Source organism: Onychomys torridus, chromosome 11 (assembly GCF_903995425.1).
Source record: "Onychomys torridus chromosome 11, mOncTor1.1, whole genome shotgun sequence".
In the NCBI taxonomy this organism is placed as follows: domain Eukaryota; kingdom Metazoa; phylum Chordata; class Mammalia; order Rodentia; family Cricetidae; genus Onychomys; species Onychomys torridus.
The window spans coordinates 76,759,774-76,776,671 of record NC_050453.1 but is presented as its reverse complement, the minus strand read 5'-3'; the positions used below and the strand labels follow the sequence as shown (position 1 = coordinate 76,776,671).

The window sequence follows — 16,898 nt, the reverse complement described above, 5'->3', positions numbered from 1 at the left end:
TCAATCACAAATGAAGAGAAAAAATGAAATATATATACACTGTGATGATTCCTTCCTGTAAACTCTGCAGATTGTGTAGTTAGAGAGTAGGTACTACAAAAATAAGCAAGAGTCTTGGAATAGGACAGTCGTGGAACTGAACCTCAGTCTAATTTCTAACTACTGAGTGACTGAGAGATTTGAAGATTCACTTCCTTTTGTCTTTCCCTTCCTACACTAGGTTTGTTTGTTTATTTATTCATTTATTTATTTAGTAATGAGGATGTTACATGCTTGGTGCAATAACTGGCCTCAAGAAAATGTTGACAATTATTTCAGGAAAAACAAAGCATTCTTTCCTGGAGGGCACTGAGGTTATCTTCTAGTATGGACATGTGGGAAACTGGAACTGCACACTGTTGTTAACTTCCCTGGAGGGCACTGAGGTTATCCTATAGTATGGACACGTGGGAAACTGGAACTGCACACTGTTGTTAACTTCCCTGGAGGGCACTGAGGTTATCCTATAGTATGGACACGTGGGAAACTGGAACTGCACACTGTTGTTAACTTTCCTGGAGGGCACTGAGGTTATCCTATAGTATGGACACGTGGGAAACTGGAACTGCACACTGTTGTTAACTTTGAATCTCCGGGTGTCATAGTTGCAGTTTTCCTTATTCATCAAACGTAGCTAGGCACGGATGGTGGGGAGAAGAACATCCTGAAGTACAGTACTTGATGCTGGTGAAAAAACTGTGACGATGTGGCAGGACTGTCGCCCACCTTAGATCGATGTCAGAGAAACGAGGGCTTTTGCTGTGGTCCTTCACCAAAAGTCTGATTGGAGAAGCACGTGTACTTATGTCGACGTGTCTTGGTACTGTAGAGCTCACTGCGTTGCCCTCTCTCCTCAGACATTTGCAGGAAACATGAATGCTGACAGTGTGGTGCATCACAAGCTGCTCCACTCCGTGAGAACCCGCTTTGTTCGCTTTGTGCCATTGGAGTGGAATCCAAACGGCAAGATTGGCATGAGAGTGGAGGTCCATGGATGCTCCTACAGTAAGTACCCACATGTTCAAAGTCACACAGCTGTGTGGGGGAATGATGTTGCCCATGCAATAAGCGATTATTCGTATTGGTAATTATAATTTGGCCGTGTGTGTGTGTGTGTGTGTGTGTGTGTGTGTTCATGTGTGTGGGTGCAAAAGCAGGACAGACAGAAATCTCCAGTGCTCCTAAAGAACACAGTCCATCATCTGACCTAGTAGTTTTCATTGATATGGAACTTCCAGCTGAGCCTATGATGGCTTACCAGTGAACCAGAGTGGTCTTGTCATCCCCATTTCCTCACTGCTAGGATTCCTAATGTGCACCCCCTCACCTCCAACTTGATGTGGGCTTTAGGAATGGAATTCAGCACTTCATACATGCCAGGCAAGCACTTTTGAAACAAAGCTATTTCCCCAGCCTGTAGTTATCTTACTTTATTCTTCTAGACTTTAAATAATACACACACACACATACACACACACACACACACACACACACACACACCTATATGAAAATGTGTATATCAGCTGAGAAGTAGAAATGTTCTTATACTCTATGGGGCTCTCTAGGATGAGGCAGTAATGCAATAAAGCCTCAACAAAAAGTTCAAAGTTAATAACTCTTGGGACTTGAGTAACCATTTGCCATTTGCAATCAGAAGTAACTATGCTCAGCTTTTCCCCAAAAGTGTGGTGGTGCACTGAGAAGCTCTTACTCTACCCTAGAAGCATGAAAGGAGCCTGCTCTCTTTCTTTGCATTCTAGAAGAAAAGGAAATGTCCACCCTAGGTAACTCATGCAATTCTCTTCTTCTGCAATCATAGTATCCATGTGTTATCCTGAGAGTTGTTGATAGTAAATTTGAGGGAGAGATCCACTGTAAGCTTAAGGAGACTGTAACATGGAAAGAACTGAAGATAGTTATAGAAGGAAGGAGTCATGCAAGAATGCAGCTGTACTAATTCTCTCCTGTAAACATGATGCTGAACATGTGAACTGTGTCATTATAAATTGATTTTCTTCTTTTAAACAGTGGCATTCATGTGATTATTTGCTGTATCAATGTCCAATGATGCATAAGTAGTGAACAGACTCAATCACTTTTTAAAAACCATAGTTTTCTTAGCTCTGTTTCCTACTAATGAGATAAAATACCTTGACAAAGTGGCTTAAAAGAGAAAGGAGATGGTTTTTTCAACTCACGGTCTCAGGTTACATTCCATCATTGCCAGGCAGTTAAGGTGGCAGAAAGCTGAAGACGTTAGTCACATCACATTGACAGTTAAGAGTGGAGCAAAGGATGCAGGCACACATGCTAGTGCTCAACATGTTCCATCACTCTCAGCAAGGCAGGGATACCCTGCTTAGGCAGTGGAGCCACCCAGAGTGGGTGTGTCTTCACATAATCAAGATAATTCTCCCACAGACATGGCCACAGGCCAACCAAATCTAAACAACCCCTACTGAAGTTCTCTTCATAGGTGATTCCTTGCTGTCATGTAGACAATAAACTATCACAAAAGTTCAGGGAATTCCTGGGTTGGGTCATGGAAGAAGCTCACGTATGGCACACAGCTCAAAAGAGCTCTTGCCTCAGAAGCATTTGAAGTGCTCCACGGAAAACATTTGCTTCCCCAATGTCATAAGCACTGAATTAAGATCTTGGGGAATGAAATTACAAAAAATAAAATGTCAATGGCTACTCAAGTAAACTATAGATTAAGGTATATCTGTCAGAAAAATGAAGTCCTGAGGGGAGGAGATTTTTTGGAGAAATGACCGTATTTGTCATGAACACACACTTTTAGAAAGAGTATGATTTATGAGAGATGTGTTGACAGTCTAGTCAAGGAAGGACCTTGCCACCTGCAGTCTGGGGTCTTTAATTCCCCCCCTTCCCCCGTACCTTGTCTCTTAGTGAGAAACCTTTATCACTTCTGGGAAGAGTTTGTGGCTGTTGTTATTGGTATTTGCTTACTTTATTTGTCAAGAAACTTCATGATCAAAAAACACTTGAGAAAGTTTAATTTTGTTATCTATATAATGATCTCTTGGGTCTAATAATTTCAATTACATTTTAGAATGTGTGTGTGTGTGTGTGTGTGTGTGTGTGTGTGTGTGTGTGTGTGTATACATGTGGAGGTCAAAGAACAACTACTGAGGGTCTGTTCTCTCATTTTACCATGTGGATCCTGAGGCTTGAGCTCAGGTTATATGGCTTGGCAGCAAGTATACCTGCTTACTAAGGAAACATTTGTTAGCCCTGGTCTAATGATGTTTATTAGTCTTTAAAAATGTCTCCATTCTTTAATTTTTCCCAAGAATGATGTTTTTCATTATTATACCTTTTATCCACTCACCCTGTATGCCCACCCAAAGGATCATGGTTTCACTTAGATTATAGCTGTAATTTTAAGTGTATATGTATATGTGTGTGTTGGTGCATGTGTCTGTACAGGATTGCCAGTACATGTATGGGCATGGATGTAGAGGCCAGAGGTCAACATCAGCCATCCTCCCACAGGTGCTACTCACATTGGTTTTTTTGAGACAAGACCTGTCCCTGGCCTGGAGCTTGACAGGGCAGTGAACCATAGGGATCATAGTCTCTCCTTCCCCAAAGCTGGACCTATAAGCACATATTACCTCTCCTGGGGTAGGCCAGGCTGGCCGGTCAGTAGACCCAGGCCTCTGTTTGTCTCTCCCTTCCCAGCACTGGGCACATAGCACATACCAGCAACCCAGCTTTCTCCCCACCAGGCCTGGGAATCAAACCAATACCCTTGTGTTTGTAAGACAAATGCTAGCTAAGGAGATAGTTCCACGGCCAATAAGCTACCATCAGTTTGGAAGGTATCCTTGAGCAATGTTTTAACTTTCTCCAATGATGGACTCATTCATAATCTATGCCAATGAAGTACCTCCTCTAAAGAAAACATGTACTTTTTTTTTTTTTCTGAAGTAGAAGTGTGCCCACAGATCTACTAAACCCAACTCTTGTTCAATCTAAGATACTCCTGACTTTGTGGGAACCCAGGCCTGCCCCCTTCACTGCAGGCTCCTCTATATCTAGTGAATTATCTAAAATGATGGCATTCACCCAGTAAAACTGGCCATCAATGAGGTGATAGTCATGACAGAATGAGCTTCCTAGTTTTATACCAGTAACTGACATTGATTTCCCATGATCCTACACATATGTCTCTCTGTATGAAAACCCAAGCCCTCACCATGGCTTTTGGATCCAGTCTGTTCTAGTTTGTTCCTCTGTTGATATGCTAAAACACTGACCAAAGAGACTTGGGGCAAGAAGGGTTTATATGGTTTATAGTCCATGATGGAGGCAACCATAGCAGGAGCTCAAGGCAAGAACCTGGAGATAGAACCTGAAGTGAAATCTATGGAGGAATTATGCTTACTGGTTAACTGCCCAGCTCATAGTCACCTTTGTTCTTATATAGCCCACACCCAACTGCCTAAGAAGGGCATTGCCCACAGTGGGAGGAGCCCTCTTTCATGAATTAACCATCAAGAGAATGCCCCATGAATATGTGCGCAGGCAGATTTTATGGAGGCCATTCTTCTCAGGCACATCAAGTTGACAACTGAGAATAGACACCAGAGGCACAGCCTTCCACCCTCACTGTATCCCCATTTGCCCCTGGACTGTTCCCATTAACATAGAACCCTGCTATATATGGCACCAAAGACCTTGTGGCCCTGTTTAGGACCTCCCTCTCCTTTTTTTCATCTTCTTTCTACATAGTGCTTTTTCTAAAATCTGTCCTTTGTTATTGCTCTCTCTCTCTGCCTCTATTTGCATAGAACTTTACCAAAGTCTTTAGACAACTGAGGGTTAGCTGGATAGGTCAACCTAGCAAGGTTGTAGCCTTAAGATATGCAACCACATACTGTTCCAAGAGTTGTTGAGATGTTGTATAGGTTAGGTTATATAGATGTAACCAGTTGATTTTACTTATTTACTTTTAATTTTAATTTTATGAGTATGGGTGTTCTGTTTCCATGTGTGTCTATGTACCACATGAATGATATACTCAAAGAAGCCAGAGCAGGACATTGGATCAGTTATGAGCTGCTGTGTGGGCACTGGGAATTGAACCCAAGCCCTCTGGAAGAACATCCTGTACTGTTTACCTCTGAGCTAGCTCTCCAGCCCTGTAATCAAGTGATTTTTACATAAAGGGTATGACTTCATTTACCATATGGTACTATAAACCAGACTCCTATCTGTTTGTTGATGCTAAGTTGATACCCATCTTCCTTTCCAGTTCCTTGCACTAGCAGGTAAGTTAAAGATCATGACAGAATAAGCAATTTTAGGAGCATTAAAACTGCTTATTTGTTGAATGGGTAGACATACGTGTTAGGTCAGTATCATTGTCTCAGCTTAGGTGGGCAGGTTCATATAGAATTACATTTTGTTAACAGTCATTTTTACTTTTTAAGGGAATTACGTTTGTTTCTGTGGGCCTGTAAATCTCCAATTCTGCCTCAGTATATTGATAAAACATTGGTAAAATTCATAACCTTAGGATGTACCTCAGTTGGTTGACTAATTTGCCTAGATCTGAGTTTGATTCCCAGCACCCTCTTAACATAGCATGGTGGCTCATGCCTCTGGTCCACCTCACTGAGGCACACTCAAGAGCCTGAGAAATTCATTCTCATTTACTTAGCAAGTTGTTTTGTACTGTCCAGAGAATGAGATACTGTAGCCATACTTTTGGTTAGAATGGGCTTATTAAGTATGTAGCAAGTGAAAGTAACAGAATAAGCAGCAGGTAGACAGACAGATAGCACTCAGACAGATACATATATTCATGTAAAACATCATCAGATTGGGCTCACAGAACCTTTAGCAGAGCTTGGCTGGGGAAACCTTACTGAGGCTGGATTTCTAATAGAGAGTGTTGCTAGCAGAACCCCCATCCCCTTTGGTAAAAGAACAAATAGCAACAGATGGAGATAACATCGTCTATCTGTCTGTTGATCATGTCTTTTTCTATTATTTATCATATTTTACCTAATAATTCATCTATCATCTGTTATTTATTATCCATCCACCTGTTTTAAATGACTTTAATAATTTATAGATATGTTTCACTGAAAATTACCTATATCACCTATCAAGTTTTGAGTTCCATACAGCCAAGAAGGTTATGTTCTTGAATCCTTAGTACTCTGCACAGAAGGGCCAATTCCATTCAGTAGTAACTGAACATCTAAGACACAGCATCTCTAATGTCATAAACCATATTTGCTGAGGAAAGGTGGGGTCTGAACGAAGTCTTCCCTTGTGGCCCTGCATTTATGTCTGGAAGTATTCAATCATGCAGCATAAAACATTTTAAAATATTTTGTTGGAAGAAAAAGATCATAATCAATCTTAGGACACCCAGGCTAGTTTTTCACTTCCAAAGTCAAAAACAGCAACCAACAATTTCCAAACACAAGACATTAAGAGGCTCCAGGGACAATGTTGAATTGTTGCCGGGAGCAACAGTGCCTATACTCACACATCTCCACTCGTGTGTCCCTCACGTGCACCTTCACACCCAATTCTGCGTAAGAATCACTTGTTTCCATTGGTTTCTATATGAGTCCCTGGAGCCTGGACTGTAGCTCTCTTAGAAGAGTGCTGGCCTAGCATGCACAAAGCACAGCCTCAGTTGCTAGCACCATATAGAGCTGGCATAATGTGCTTCCTGTAATCAGGAGGTAGAGGCAGAAGGATCAGAAGTTCAAGGTCAACCTCAGCTACATAGCCAGTTCAAAGCCAGTATGGACCAGAGTCCCTGTCTCAAAAGAAAAACAACATAAAAATACCGACTCTGGCCACCAGAGTCTTTCTGTTGTTTATGAGTAGTTATGATAAAGAGCCAGAATTTAAGCCCATTGTCTCAAGCTCCATTTTTATGAAACTATTTTTTTATAGTTAATTCCTTCTTAGTTTGCCCTGTCATTTTTTAAGTAACTGTGGATCTTAAGAATTTTCAAGCAGAGCCAGTAAGATGGCTTTGTGGGTAAAGGCTCTTGCCATGAAGCCTAATGACCTGACTTGGATCCCTGGGACCCACACAGGGAAGGAGAGATCCAACTCCCAAGAGTTATCCTATGGTGTACTTGTAACCTCCCACACAGTAAATAAATAAATGTTGAGAAAAGAGTCTAGGTTGCATGTCCACCAATCCCAAGGAGTCCACCTATCTCTGCCTCCCCAGTAGCAGGACTAGAAAAATATATTTCCCACCATGCCTGTCTTTGTACAGAGGATCTGGGAATTGAACTCCTGTCCACATACTTGTGTGGCAAGTACTTTACCAGTTGAACTATCTTTGTAGCCTTCTTGAAAGCTTTTCAAAGTCATACTGGGCCATATTCAACACATGGACTGGGCTTAAAACGCCAGGATGGCTGGGTGACCTGCCTTTAGCATTAACTCCATCTGTATAACCTTGGGCAGGCTTAAGTCCTCTACAAGGATGGCCAGGTGACCTGCCTTTATCATTAACTCCATCTGTATAACCTTGGGCAGTCTTAAGTCCTCTATCAGGATGGCCAGGTGACCTGACTTTAGCATTAACTCCATCTGTAACCTTGGGCAGTCTTAAGTCCTCTATAAAAATGGATACAATAACTGCTTACTTTAATGCCTCCCATTCCTTAAAGCAGTGTTTGGCATGTGATTAGCCCCCAAACAAGCTTTGTTCCTCAGATATTTAGGTCACATATTCCCTGTTCTTTCCTCCTTTCTATTCAGGTACACATATTTCTGGTACTTTAGAGGTAAGAGGTTGAGGTTTTACATTCCTGGTCTGGAAGGATTTTGACCTCTTCCATCGAGCCATCTGAAGACTTTAAGCTACATTGAATTTTCTCTGGGGCTTCTATTTGAATTTCTTTATGTATGGGAAGCTAATTAATTTTAAAAAGCATTATAAATTCTGATAAAGCATAATGATCTGCCAGGCTCCCCAGACTCATTAAGAATTACAACCCTCTCTTTATACCCTAGGTTCCTCCCTCTACACAAGACCTTGCTCCTATTTGGTTAATTACTGCCAAGTGATATCATCCAAAATTTATCACTCTCTGAGCCAAAGTCATATCCTCTTTCCCCAAATCAATCCTGTACCGTCTCTGCTTCAGCCATCTTTGCTGTTGTTCTTATCATCCAGAGCCATTTGTCAGAAGCAGCAGAAGTCATGAAAGTTGTAGATTTCATCTCTGGGGTCCTAAGGTCAGTATAATGGGAACGCTGGGAGACCTGCTGCACAGCCAGGACAGCCTTGGAGATGTGGAGTGCAGGATGACCGTGGTCAGACCTGAGACTTGGAGGCCCCAGATCCCACTTTGTAATATGGTACTTAGTAACAAGAGATGGACGACGGTCTCGCCAGATCATTGTAATTCTTTCACTCCAGAGATAAGAAAACAGAGGTCCAGAAGTTTCCTAAAATTAGACTAATGCAAGGGTTCTGCCATCTGTCTTGGTCTTAGAAATAACTGGAAAAAATGAGTTAGATATAGACAACAGCACCAAAGCCATCTGTGTTAACACGCGGTCTCTTTATGACATTTCTAAATGAGGATCCAAATGCTCCTTCTACCACTGATGTATGTTAGTCAATTGTCCTTCACCCTGTCTTTGGACTATGGAGGTGCAGAAGACAATCCATGCCCAGTAGAAACGTGGACTGTGAGCAACTTCAGGAAACTTTCAAAGGCATGCCCACAACCAGGGAGAGAGCTCAGTCAGGAAGAGCTCAAATAGGAAGATCTGATTTTCATCTCCAGCACCTATGTTTAGAAAAACAGTGAGCAGATACCTCTGTGCTTGTAATCCTAGGGATGGGCAGATGGAGTCAGGCAGACCTCTGGGGAATATTAGCCAGCCTATCTACTAGCCTTCTTGTTGAGTTATAGTCTAGTGATAGACCTTGTTCCCAAATCTCAAGGTGGATGAAGCCTGAGGAACAATACCCAAGGTTATCCTCTGGCCTCCACACACACTATGCACATAGGTGCCTCTTCATGCATACAAGCATGTACACACACACACACACACACACACACACACACACACACACACACAACTCATCAAAGACAATCTCTGTTCACATCTGTGGATGGAGGTTGAAGGAACCAAGTCCTTGTAGGTAAAGCTGGGGGAAGGGGAGGTATATCCAGGGTAGCAAGTCTGTCCTGATGAATGAGGGCCTCATAGATGGGCTGCTTGCATGGCTCTGAAGTTCCACTTGCCTTATGCTAACCATGGTGATTTAAACGGTAACCTGCCCTTGTGGCTGGACCAGTCGTTCTGCAGCCTGTTTTCACAGGCTTTGCCTAATAGCTCCTTTTACCTTCAGTCCCTTGGATGTGGTCACTTCAGTGACTCATACGTTGACTCACAGGCCACAATGCTAAGTACCCAGGCAGAATCGTGGAAAATACCATGGAATTCATCCAAAACATGAAATCATAGAAAAACTTTTGTTTTTTGTGTTGTGTGTATATATGATATATATGATGTGTGTGTGTGTGTGTGTGTGTGTGTGTGTGTGTGTGTGTGTGTGTGTGTGTATGGAGCCCAGGAGTAGACATTTTATTTTTATTGAAAAAAGTCTCTCACTGAACTGGGAATTCACTGAATTTCCTAGGCTGAGTGGGCAGCAAGTCCCAGGGGTCCTCCTGTCTTCACCTCTACAGCTATGAAATTACAAGTTACATAGTGTCACCTGCCTTTTTTACTTTTGTGGCTCTGAGTGTGTGTGTGTGGCTGTGTGATGTATCTATGTGATAGATGTGTGTCTATGCAGTGTGTGTGTGTGTGTGTGTGTGTGTGTGCGCGCGCGCGCGCGCGCGTATACACACGTTTTATCTATACGGAAGATGTATGTCAGGATCCAGGCTTTCTTGTGAGTGTGGCGGCCAGAGAAGAACATCAGTTTTTCTGTTCCACCACTGTCTTGTAATGGCAAATATGCAAATGGATACATTCCTTTATATGATTTTCTTTAGTGAGGTTTCTGGAGATTCAGAACCTTTTGCTTGTGAAGCAAATACTTTTATTCACTGAGTTATCCCCAGCTCTGAACCTGTCTTTTTAAATAGGAATGGGAGAGCTGCACCAGATCCTTACATGTTCGGAGCAAACATCTCCCCAGGCCCATGGCGAATGGTTTTGTAGAACACCAGAGCTACTATCACTAAAGGGAAATTGAGCAGCTTTCTGCTCCAATTTCAAGGCTCCTGTTTAAATGTCAAATGAAATGGCCTTACTGGAACATCAGCATCTTACATCTGAGAAGACCACTGAGAATGGAGTAAACCAGAGAGAGACAGCTAAAAACTGTATGTGGTCAGTCTCATGAGGGCTGCTTTCCACCTGTCAGCATTTCCCAGGACCATTCCCTTCCTTCTGGTGACTTGAGGAAAATGTTTATGAAATGTTGCTCCTTAATGAAACCTTTGGCTCATCTGCCTAGATGAGTTCCCATGAGTGCCCGTGCTGCACCTTTCATTCAAAGCTCATCTTCCAGTTTGCTCCACAACGTTCCGCTCCATTCTTCTTGTTCCTGCCTAGTTACTTATATCTTACTATTTTGCTCCCACAAAGCCTGTTGGAGCAATGAATTGAGGGAGCACATTAACACTTCTCCTTATTAGGTATCACTCCATCATGGTGATTCCTTCATGTCCACAGTATTATGTGTGATCTCCCAGATGGCTTGACCCATCATCTTCATCATCTTTGCATCAGAGAGAGAAGAGATAAAAATGAACTCAGAACATGCCCCAAAAGGAACAGGTTTAGTTGGTAATGTGCTTGCAATGCAAACAAGAGGACACAAGTTGGGCACCTAGAACCCGTGGGGGTGGGACTGGACTACAATGATCTGTGTGATGGCGCAGACTGTGGGAGACGGAGACAGACAGGTCCCTGGGGCATGCTGTCCTACTTTTAGTGTAGATGGCTCCTGGAAACAACACTGCAGGTTGTCGTCTGTCCTGTGGAATCCAGATACTCTTGTGTATACAAACTCATGTACACACACACACACACACACACACAGAGAAAGAGAGAGAGAGAGAGAGAGAGAGAGAGAGAGAGAGAGAGAGAGAGAGACATGCTCAATGCCAATATTGAGTTCAGGTATAAACAAAAGAAAAATCTACTACAGGAGTTCTTTAACATAATTTTGATATGATCTTTGTAATTTGTGAACAGTCTAATTATAATAAAACTTTTTGAGTATGTTTGCAGATCCATGCACCAAAATATACAGAAAACACTCATTAAAAGAAACTAGTTTGATGACACAGGATAGAGCATAGTTGGTAGAATACCTGTTTGTCAAGATGAGTCCCAGTATTCAATCCCTAGATGGTATAAACCAGGCTTGGTGGTGCACACTTAGAATCCCTGCACTCAGGAGGTAAAAGCAAGAGGATCAGAACTTCAAGGATGTCCTCAGTATCACAACAAGTTTGAGGCAAATTGCCCCAGGGGAGATTCTGTTTCAGGAAAACAAGAAAGAGGAAGGAAGAAAGGGATGGAGGGAGACAGGGAGGAAGGGATGAAGGAAGAAAGAAAGGATGGGAAGGTATGTGAGTAGATGAGTGGATGGATGGATGGATTCATGGATGGATTGATGAATAGATGAGTAGATGGATGGATGGGTGAATATCTGACTACAAGAATCCTAAAACACATGTGCTTAGGTTGTGATTGGAATCCAGAGTTGTGTCTTTGTTTTAAATTTTCCTTTTAAGTTACCTTGATTCTTTTCCTGTTTCTTTCCTGCTCACCAAACACAAGAATTCCTGAAATTTTGTTAGAAGCTATTCTGAAGCTTTGCCAGTTTACTCTAGAAGCTTCTTCTTTTTCTTTTCTTTTCTTCTTTTTTTTTTTTGAGGGTTCATCTGAGGTCATTGAAATTGTTGATAAGGCCTGGAAAAGTCAGAGTGGATAGGAGATAGGGGAAAATTCAAGCTGACTGTGGAAACTTTTGTGGTTTGTGGATTACAAGCCAAAGCACTCAGGTCTTCAGTGTAAGCATATGATCTGAATATAGTATTTACTTTCATATAATGTATCATGAGAAAAGCTTTAGAATGCATTTGCATTGAAAATATTGTTCATTCTGAGAAGCTGAAGAGTCCAAGTGAGACTAATTGTCTCTGGGTGGGTCAGTATTTTTTCCTGTCAGCTTTGACTTTCTGACTCTGAGATACAAACCTCCTTCTCTCAGGCCCTCACTAGACCCACTTGGGAATTCAAGCTTGGACTGTTTTAGTCAGAAAAGCCCTTTTAAAAAGCTGGTTTGTTGACAGGTTTCCAAAACCCATCAAACATGCCAGAATTTGCCTGGAGAATTCTGTCTTTCTCAGAAAATAAGCTTGACAGCTGGGTCAGCAATTATGAGGCCAGTAAGAAATCAGCCCTCATTGGCATACTAGAGCTCCTGGGGAAAGAAGATGGCCAGGCAGGGCTTGTCTTGACCTGGAAGGCCAGGCTGGAGAGATGTACCACCCACCCTTCCTGGGGGATTCTCAGGACCATGACTGGCCTATCCATCATTGCCTGCAAATATCAGCCAATGAATCATCACTGAAACAAACTACAGGTTACACTGAATAGAGTTTATAATAATGAGATCTTAAAAATCAATTTTGAGAAAAAGAGAAAGATTATTCACTCCAGTAAGTAGCTAACAGTTGTGTTCCAGGTCACCAACATTGTGGGTGAAATCAGGAACTCTCAGGAGCTCTGCACCAACTAGCCTGGTACATGCAGCAGAAAAATAGCAAAGAGACCCAAACAGTCCTTGGAACTCATGGACATCAAAGTCTCCCAGGGGACTCCTTACCATACCAACTGTGGGTCCATGCTGTGAGAAATGTTGACCTTCATTTCATAAAAGAACTGAAGACACTGTGTGGAGAAAGCACAATTGTTTTTCTTATTACATCACAACTGACTGCCAGCCCAGAATTACAGGCACACTGACTGAGTGCAGAGAACAATCGTTAGAAACAGAATGTAAAACCTCCCCTTCCTTTCCTCCATTACTTCCTTTCCCATTGGATGAATAATCAAGAGTGTACAATCTTACATGTTATCTAGGTCTTCTTTTCCCTCTGTCATTTATGTTCATCTTTTTCTCAACAACCACTATGCACATCCATGTTTTACATCCCATTTATTTTAGAGTTTATCAGACAGGTGACCTTGTTATGTGTGCAGGCTGCTAGCCAAGCTCAGCTGTTTGTAATTTTCTACTTTAAACTTTCAGTTTGGTTAGTTAGCCTGGTAGAGTTTGACTGGGGGTTGCTAGCTTAGAGGTTCCCAGTGTTTGCTGGCCATCTGTACCTGGACATGAGGTGCCTCAAGGTATTTTTATTTTGAAAATGAGCAAACAGATTTTGTTCTTACACATGAATATAGTTTCTGCAATGAGATCTTAGATCTTGTATTTTTGACCTGTGGTCCTGTCATGAAACATTGATGTTCTATGAGGAAGGGCCTAGACCCAGCTGATACTTACAGACCCAACATCTGCCCCTGTGTGTTCTCTCTTACTGGCATCCCACTACTGGCAATACCCTGGATCCTCAGAATCCCTTCTCCGGTATGATATACTTACCCCTGATACTCTGCCTCAGCTTGGAGAGGGCAGGGCCTCCTACTCTGGGCTTCCCAGCGCAGGGAGCTGCTCTGTTTCTCCTGGGTAGAGAGTTCTGTTTGTGTTATCTAGCTTAGAGCTTTGTCAAGGTTGTCACTACCCACTCATGCTACACATCCAGAATACAGGCATACCACACAGAAAAGGCTTCATAGAAGTACAAGCCATGGGGCTGGGAAGATTACTCCATGTTAAAGCATGTGGTACACTAGCTTGGAGTATACATCTTGGATGTAGAAACAATAAAAAAAAAACCCTGCCTCAAATAAAAGGTGGAAGGAGAGAACTAACTCCTGAAAGCTATTTTCCGACCTCCACATGCACATAACAGCACAGCACATGCAAACCTGTATATGCACACACACACACACACACACACACACACACACACACACGTATGCATACATGCACACAGGCACACACAGATACAGTTTGTAAACCATATTCACACAACAATAACTGTTAAAAATAATAAGAGCTCATTTCTAAACTGGATGCTTCTATGGTGTGTTTTATATATATATATATATATTTTTTTTTTCATTATCTTATTTTAAAGAGAATCCACCAAGATATGCATACAATACAAGTAAAGATTTTAATGTGAATAACTGGACCCTATCTGCAAATTAAAGTCCAAACTAGGCAATCAGAACAGAGGAATAATAACATCCAATGATGAAAATCTAATGTATGCTGTATCTCTTCTTGTTTAACAGTAACAGTAAAAATTACAAGCTATTATTACCACTTTAAAACTGCTTATCCAAGTGGCCTTGGGGATGCTTAACATGCTAATCCCTGGAGAAGGGATTAAGTATTCAGGGGGTACACTTAATCCTTCTTCAAAACTTCTTTCCAACTTCTGCTTCTCCATCTGTGAAATGGCTGTAGCAATCCATGTGCAACTTAATTAATATTGCAAATGTCCAGGGTGTTTGGCTGAGTTCTCTTGGATGAGCAAAATGTTTCTGTTGATAAATGGTGGTGGTGGTAAGCAAAAGCTTGCACCATCCTATCAGTTTGAATCTGTGCTCAATGAAGGGAGCATCTCATTGCTGTGAGAGTCAGCAAATACAGGAGACACTCCAGGCACTGCAGGTCAAGTGGCAAGCAAGCCTCTAGAGTAGAGATCTCAATCTTCCTAATGCTGTGACCCTTTAATACAGTTCCTCATGCTGTGGTGACCCCTAACCATAAAATTATTTCTTTGCTACTTTATAACTGTAATTTTGCTGCTGTTATGAAAATGTAAATATTTTTGGAGATAGAGAGTTGCCAAAGGGGTCAGGACAAGTTGGGAACCACTCTCTATACAGAAGTAGCCTTTTCAGTGTAAATGGACACCTAGCACCTAAGGGCAGGGCAGTTAATGTGGCAAGTCAGCAAATAATCATATCACCATGGTTCACAAGTATTGTCTTGTGTTACTATTTGTTGTATGACTTTTCCTATGGAGATGCAGCTATGTATTCATACCAGACAGGGCATTGAAAATAGTCCAAAAAAAAAAAAAAAAACCAGATTGTACCATAACCCAGTATGAAAAACCCATGCATTTGTTGGAATTACTTACGGAGCATGAATGAGAAATTAATTGTAAGTGTGAAGATGACTCATCACAATTTTGTCTTTGTATCCTCAGAAACAGCACAGGTGACAAATCTCCAAAGCTGTTTCCTGGAGTGCCCTGCACAGCTTGTAGGCAGCTGGACAGATCAGAAAATCTCTCCTCAGCAGCCATTATTGTTTATATTACCATGAAGAGAATTTTATGAATCTTGTAAGTTTCAGGAACTTCCTCAGACTTAGGAGGTTTTACTTCTTCAGTCTGAGACTTCTTTCAGGATGGAAAACAGTATCTCACTTCTTGTGTCTTTAAAACAGTATGATTTTGAGAGTCAAGTTCATACACTCTTCAGCTCGTTTACTCTTTCCACTCCCTCTACAGCAATGTCTCCTGAGCCATGGGGGTTGGCAAACAGGTTGACACAGATGTCCCAACTACAGCTGAATACTCAGAAGTTTGAAAAGTTATGAAGGCTTCCCCACTCTGAACTGCACCTCTCATACACAATCTTTTCCACTGGAAATATCCTCTGGATTATTAACAGTATGAGATGATATTGAACATATTTTCATATATAGGTGTCTATAATTCTGTAATTGTCTTTGTAGGCTAAACTTCCATAGGCCTCATGAAATAATCAGAAGAAGCATAACTTGTGAAAGTTGAGAGCTCTTCTTGGAGCCCCAGGTAATAAATTGCAGAACCAGAATGAAGCATTTATACACAATTGCTTCTCCTCCACAAGATGCTCAGATTTCTTTAGGTCAGGTATTCTCAACCTTCCTAACGCTGTGAGGCTTTAATACAGTTCCTTGTGTTATGGTAACCCAAACCATAACATTATTTCATTGCTACATCCTAACTGTAATTTTGCTACTATTATGAATTATAATGTAAATATCTGGTATACAGATATATCTGATCTGCACCCCAAAAAGGGCTGTAACCCACAGGTTTAGAACCATTGCTTCAGGTGTGGTGAACAGCAGGAAGATTTGTTTCCTTAGAGCTAATGAGTTCTTGTGGGAGCTTGTGGAGAGACCAGCTTCAACCTACTTCCACCTTTAGAAGGGTTCTTAAGTGGAGGAGAGAGGGATAAGAAAATATCAAAGAAAAAGAGAGACCTAGATGAGAAGAAGGACAGAAACACAGGATACCCTCAGGAGGGCTTGAGTCAATACCCAAAAGTCACATCATTTATTCAAAAGGTCTTTTTATAACAATGCCAAGTGGAAGGGCAAATGACCTCCCCATGTAGGATCAAAGCACAATGTACAGCCAAGTGCAGACCCTTCCAAACACCTGGTAAACATGCCTGTGGCCAAATCATCTCCTATGCAGCCCTGTTGGGTAAAGCAGGCTCAGATTCTCTGACCCTTAGTCAGTTCTGACTAGGAAGCCTCTGTGGGCTCCCACAGTTTCTCTGTCATTTCATCTCATGAATCGGCCCTCTAGGCTATCGAGTAACTTCAGGAAGGAGAATGTGGATAATTACAGCTGGGATGGGTAGTAATGAAGGGGAGACCATGAAGTTATTGGAGAAAGGAAAGTTCTAGAATGTAGAGCTTGACTGAGTAACTCAGG

At 41.8% G+C, this 16,898-nt stretch overlaps 1 protein-coding gene across 2 annotated transcripts in view; it reads left to right on the top strand.

Moving 5' to 3' along the window:
• Cntnap5 (contactin associated protein family member 5) overlaps nucleotides 1-16,898 on the top strand; it is a 902,127-nt gene that overhangs the window by 375,965 nt on the left and 509,264 nt on the right. For both annotated transcript variants that reach the window (XM_036201821.1, XM_036201822.1), the window contains exon 4: nucleotides 897-1,044. In XM_036201821.1, the coding sequence (XP_036057714.1) occupies nucleotides 897-1,044 (148 nt within the window). The remainder of the gene's footprint in view (nucleotides 1-896; nucleotides 1,045-16,898) is intronic.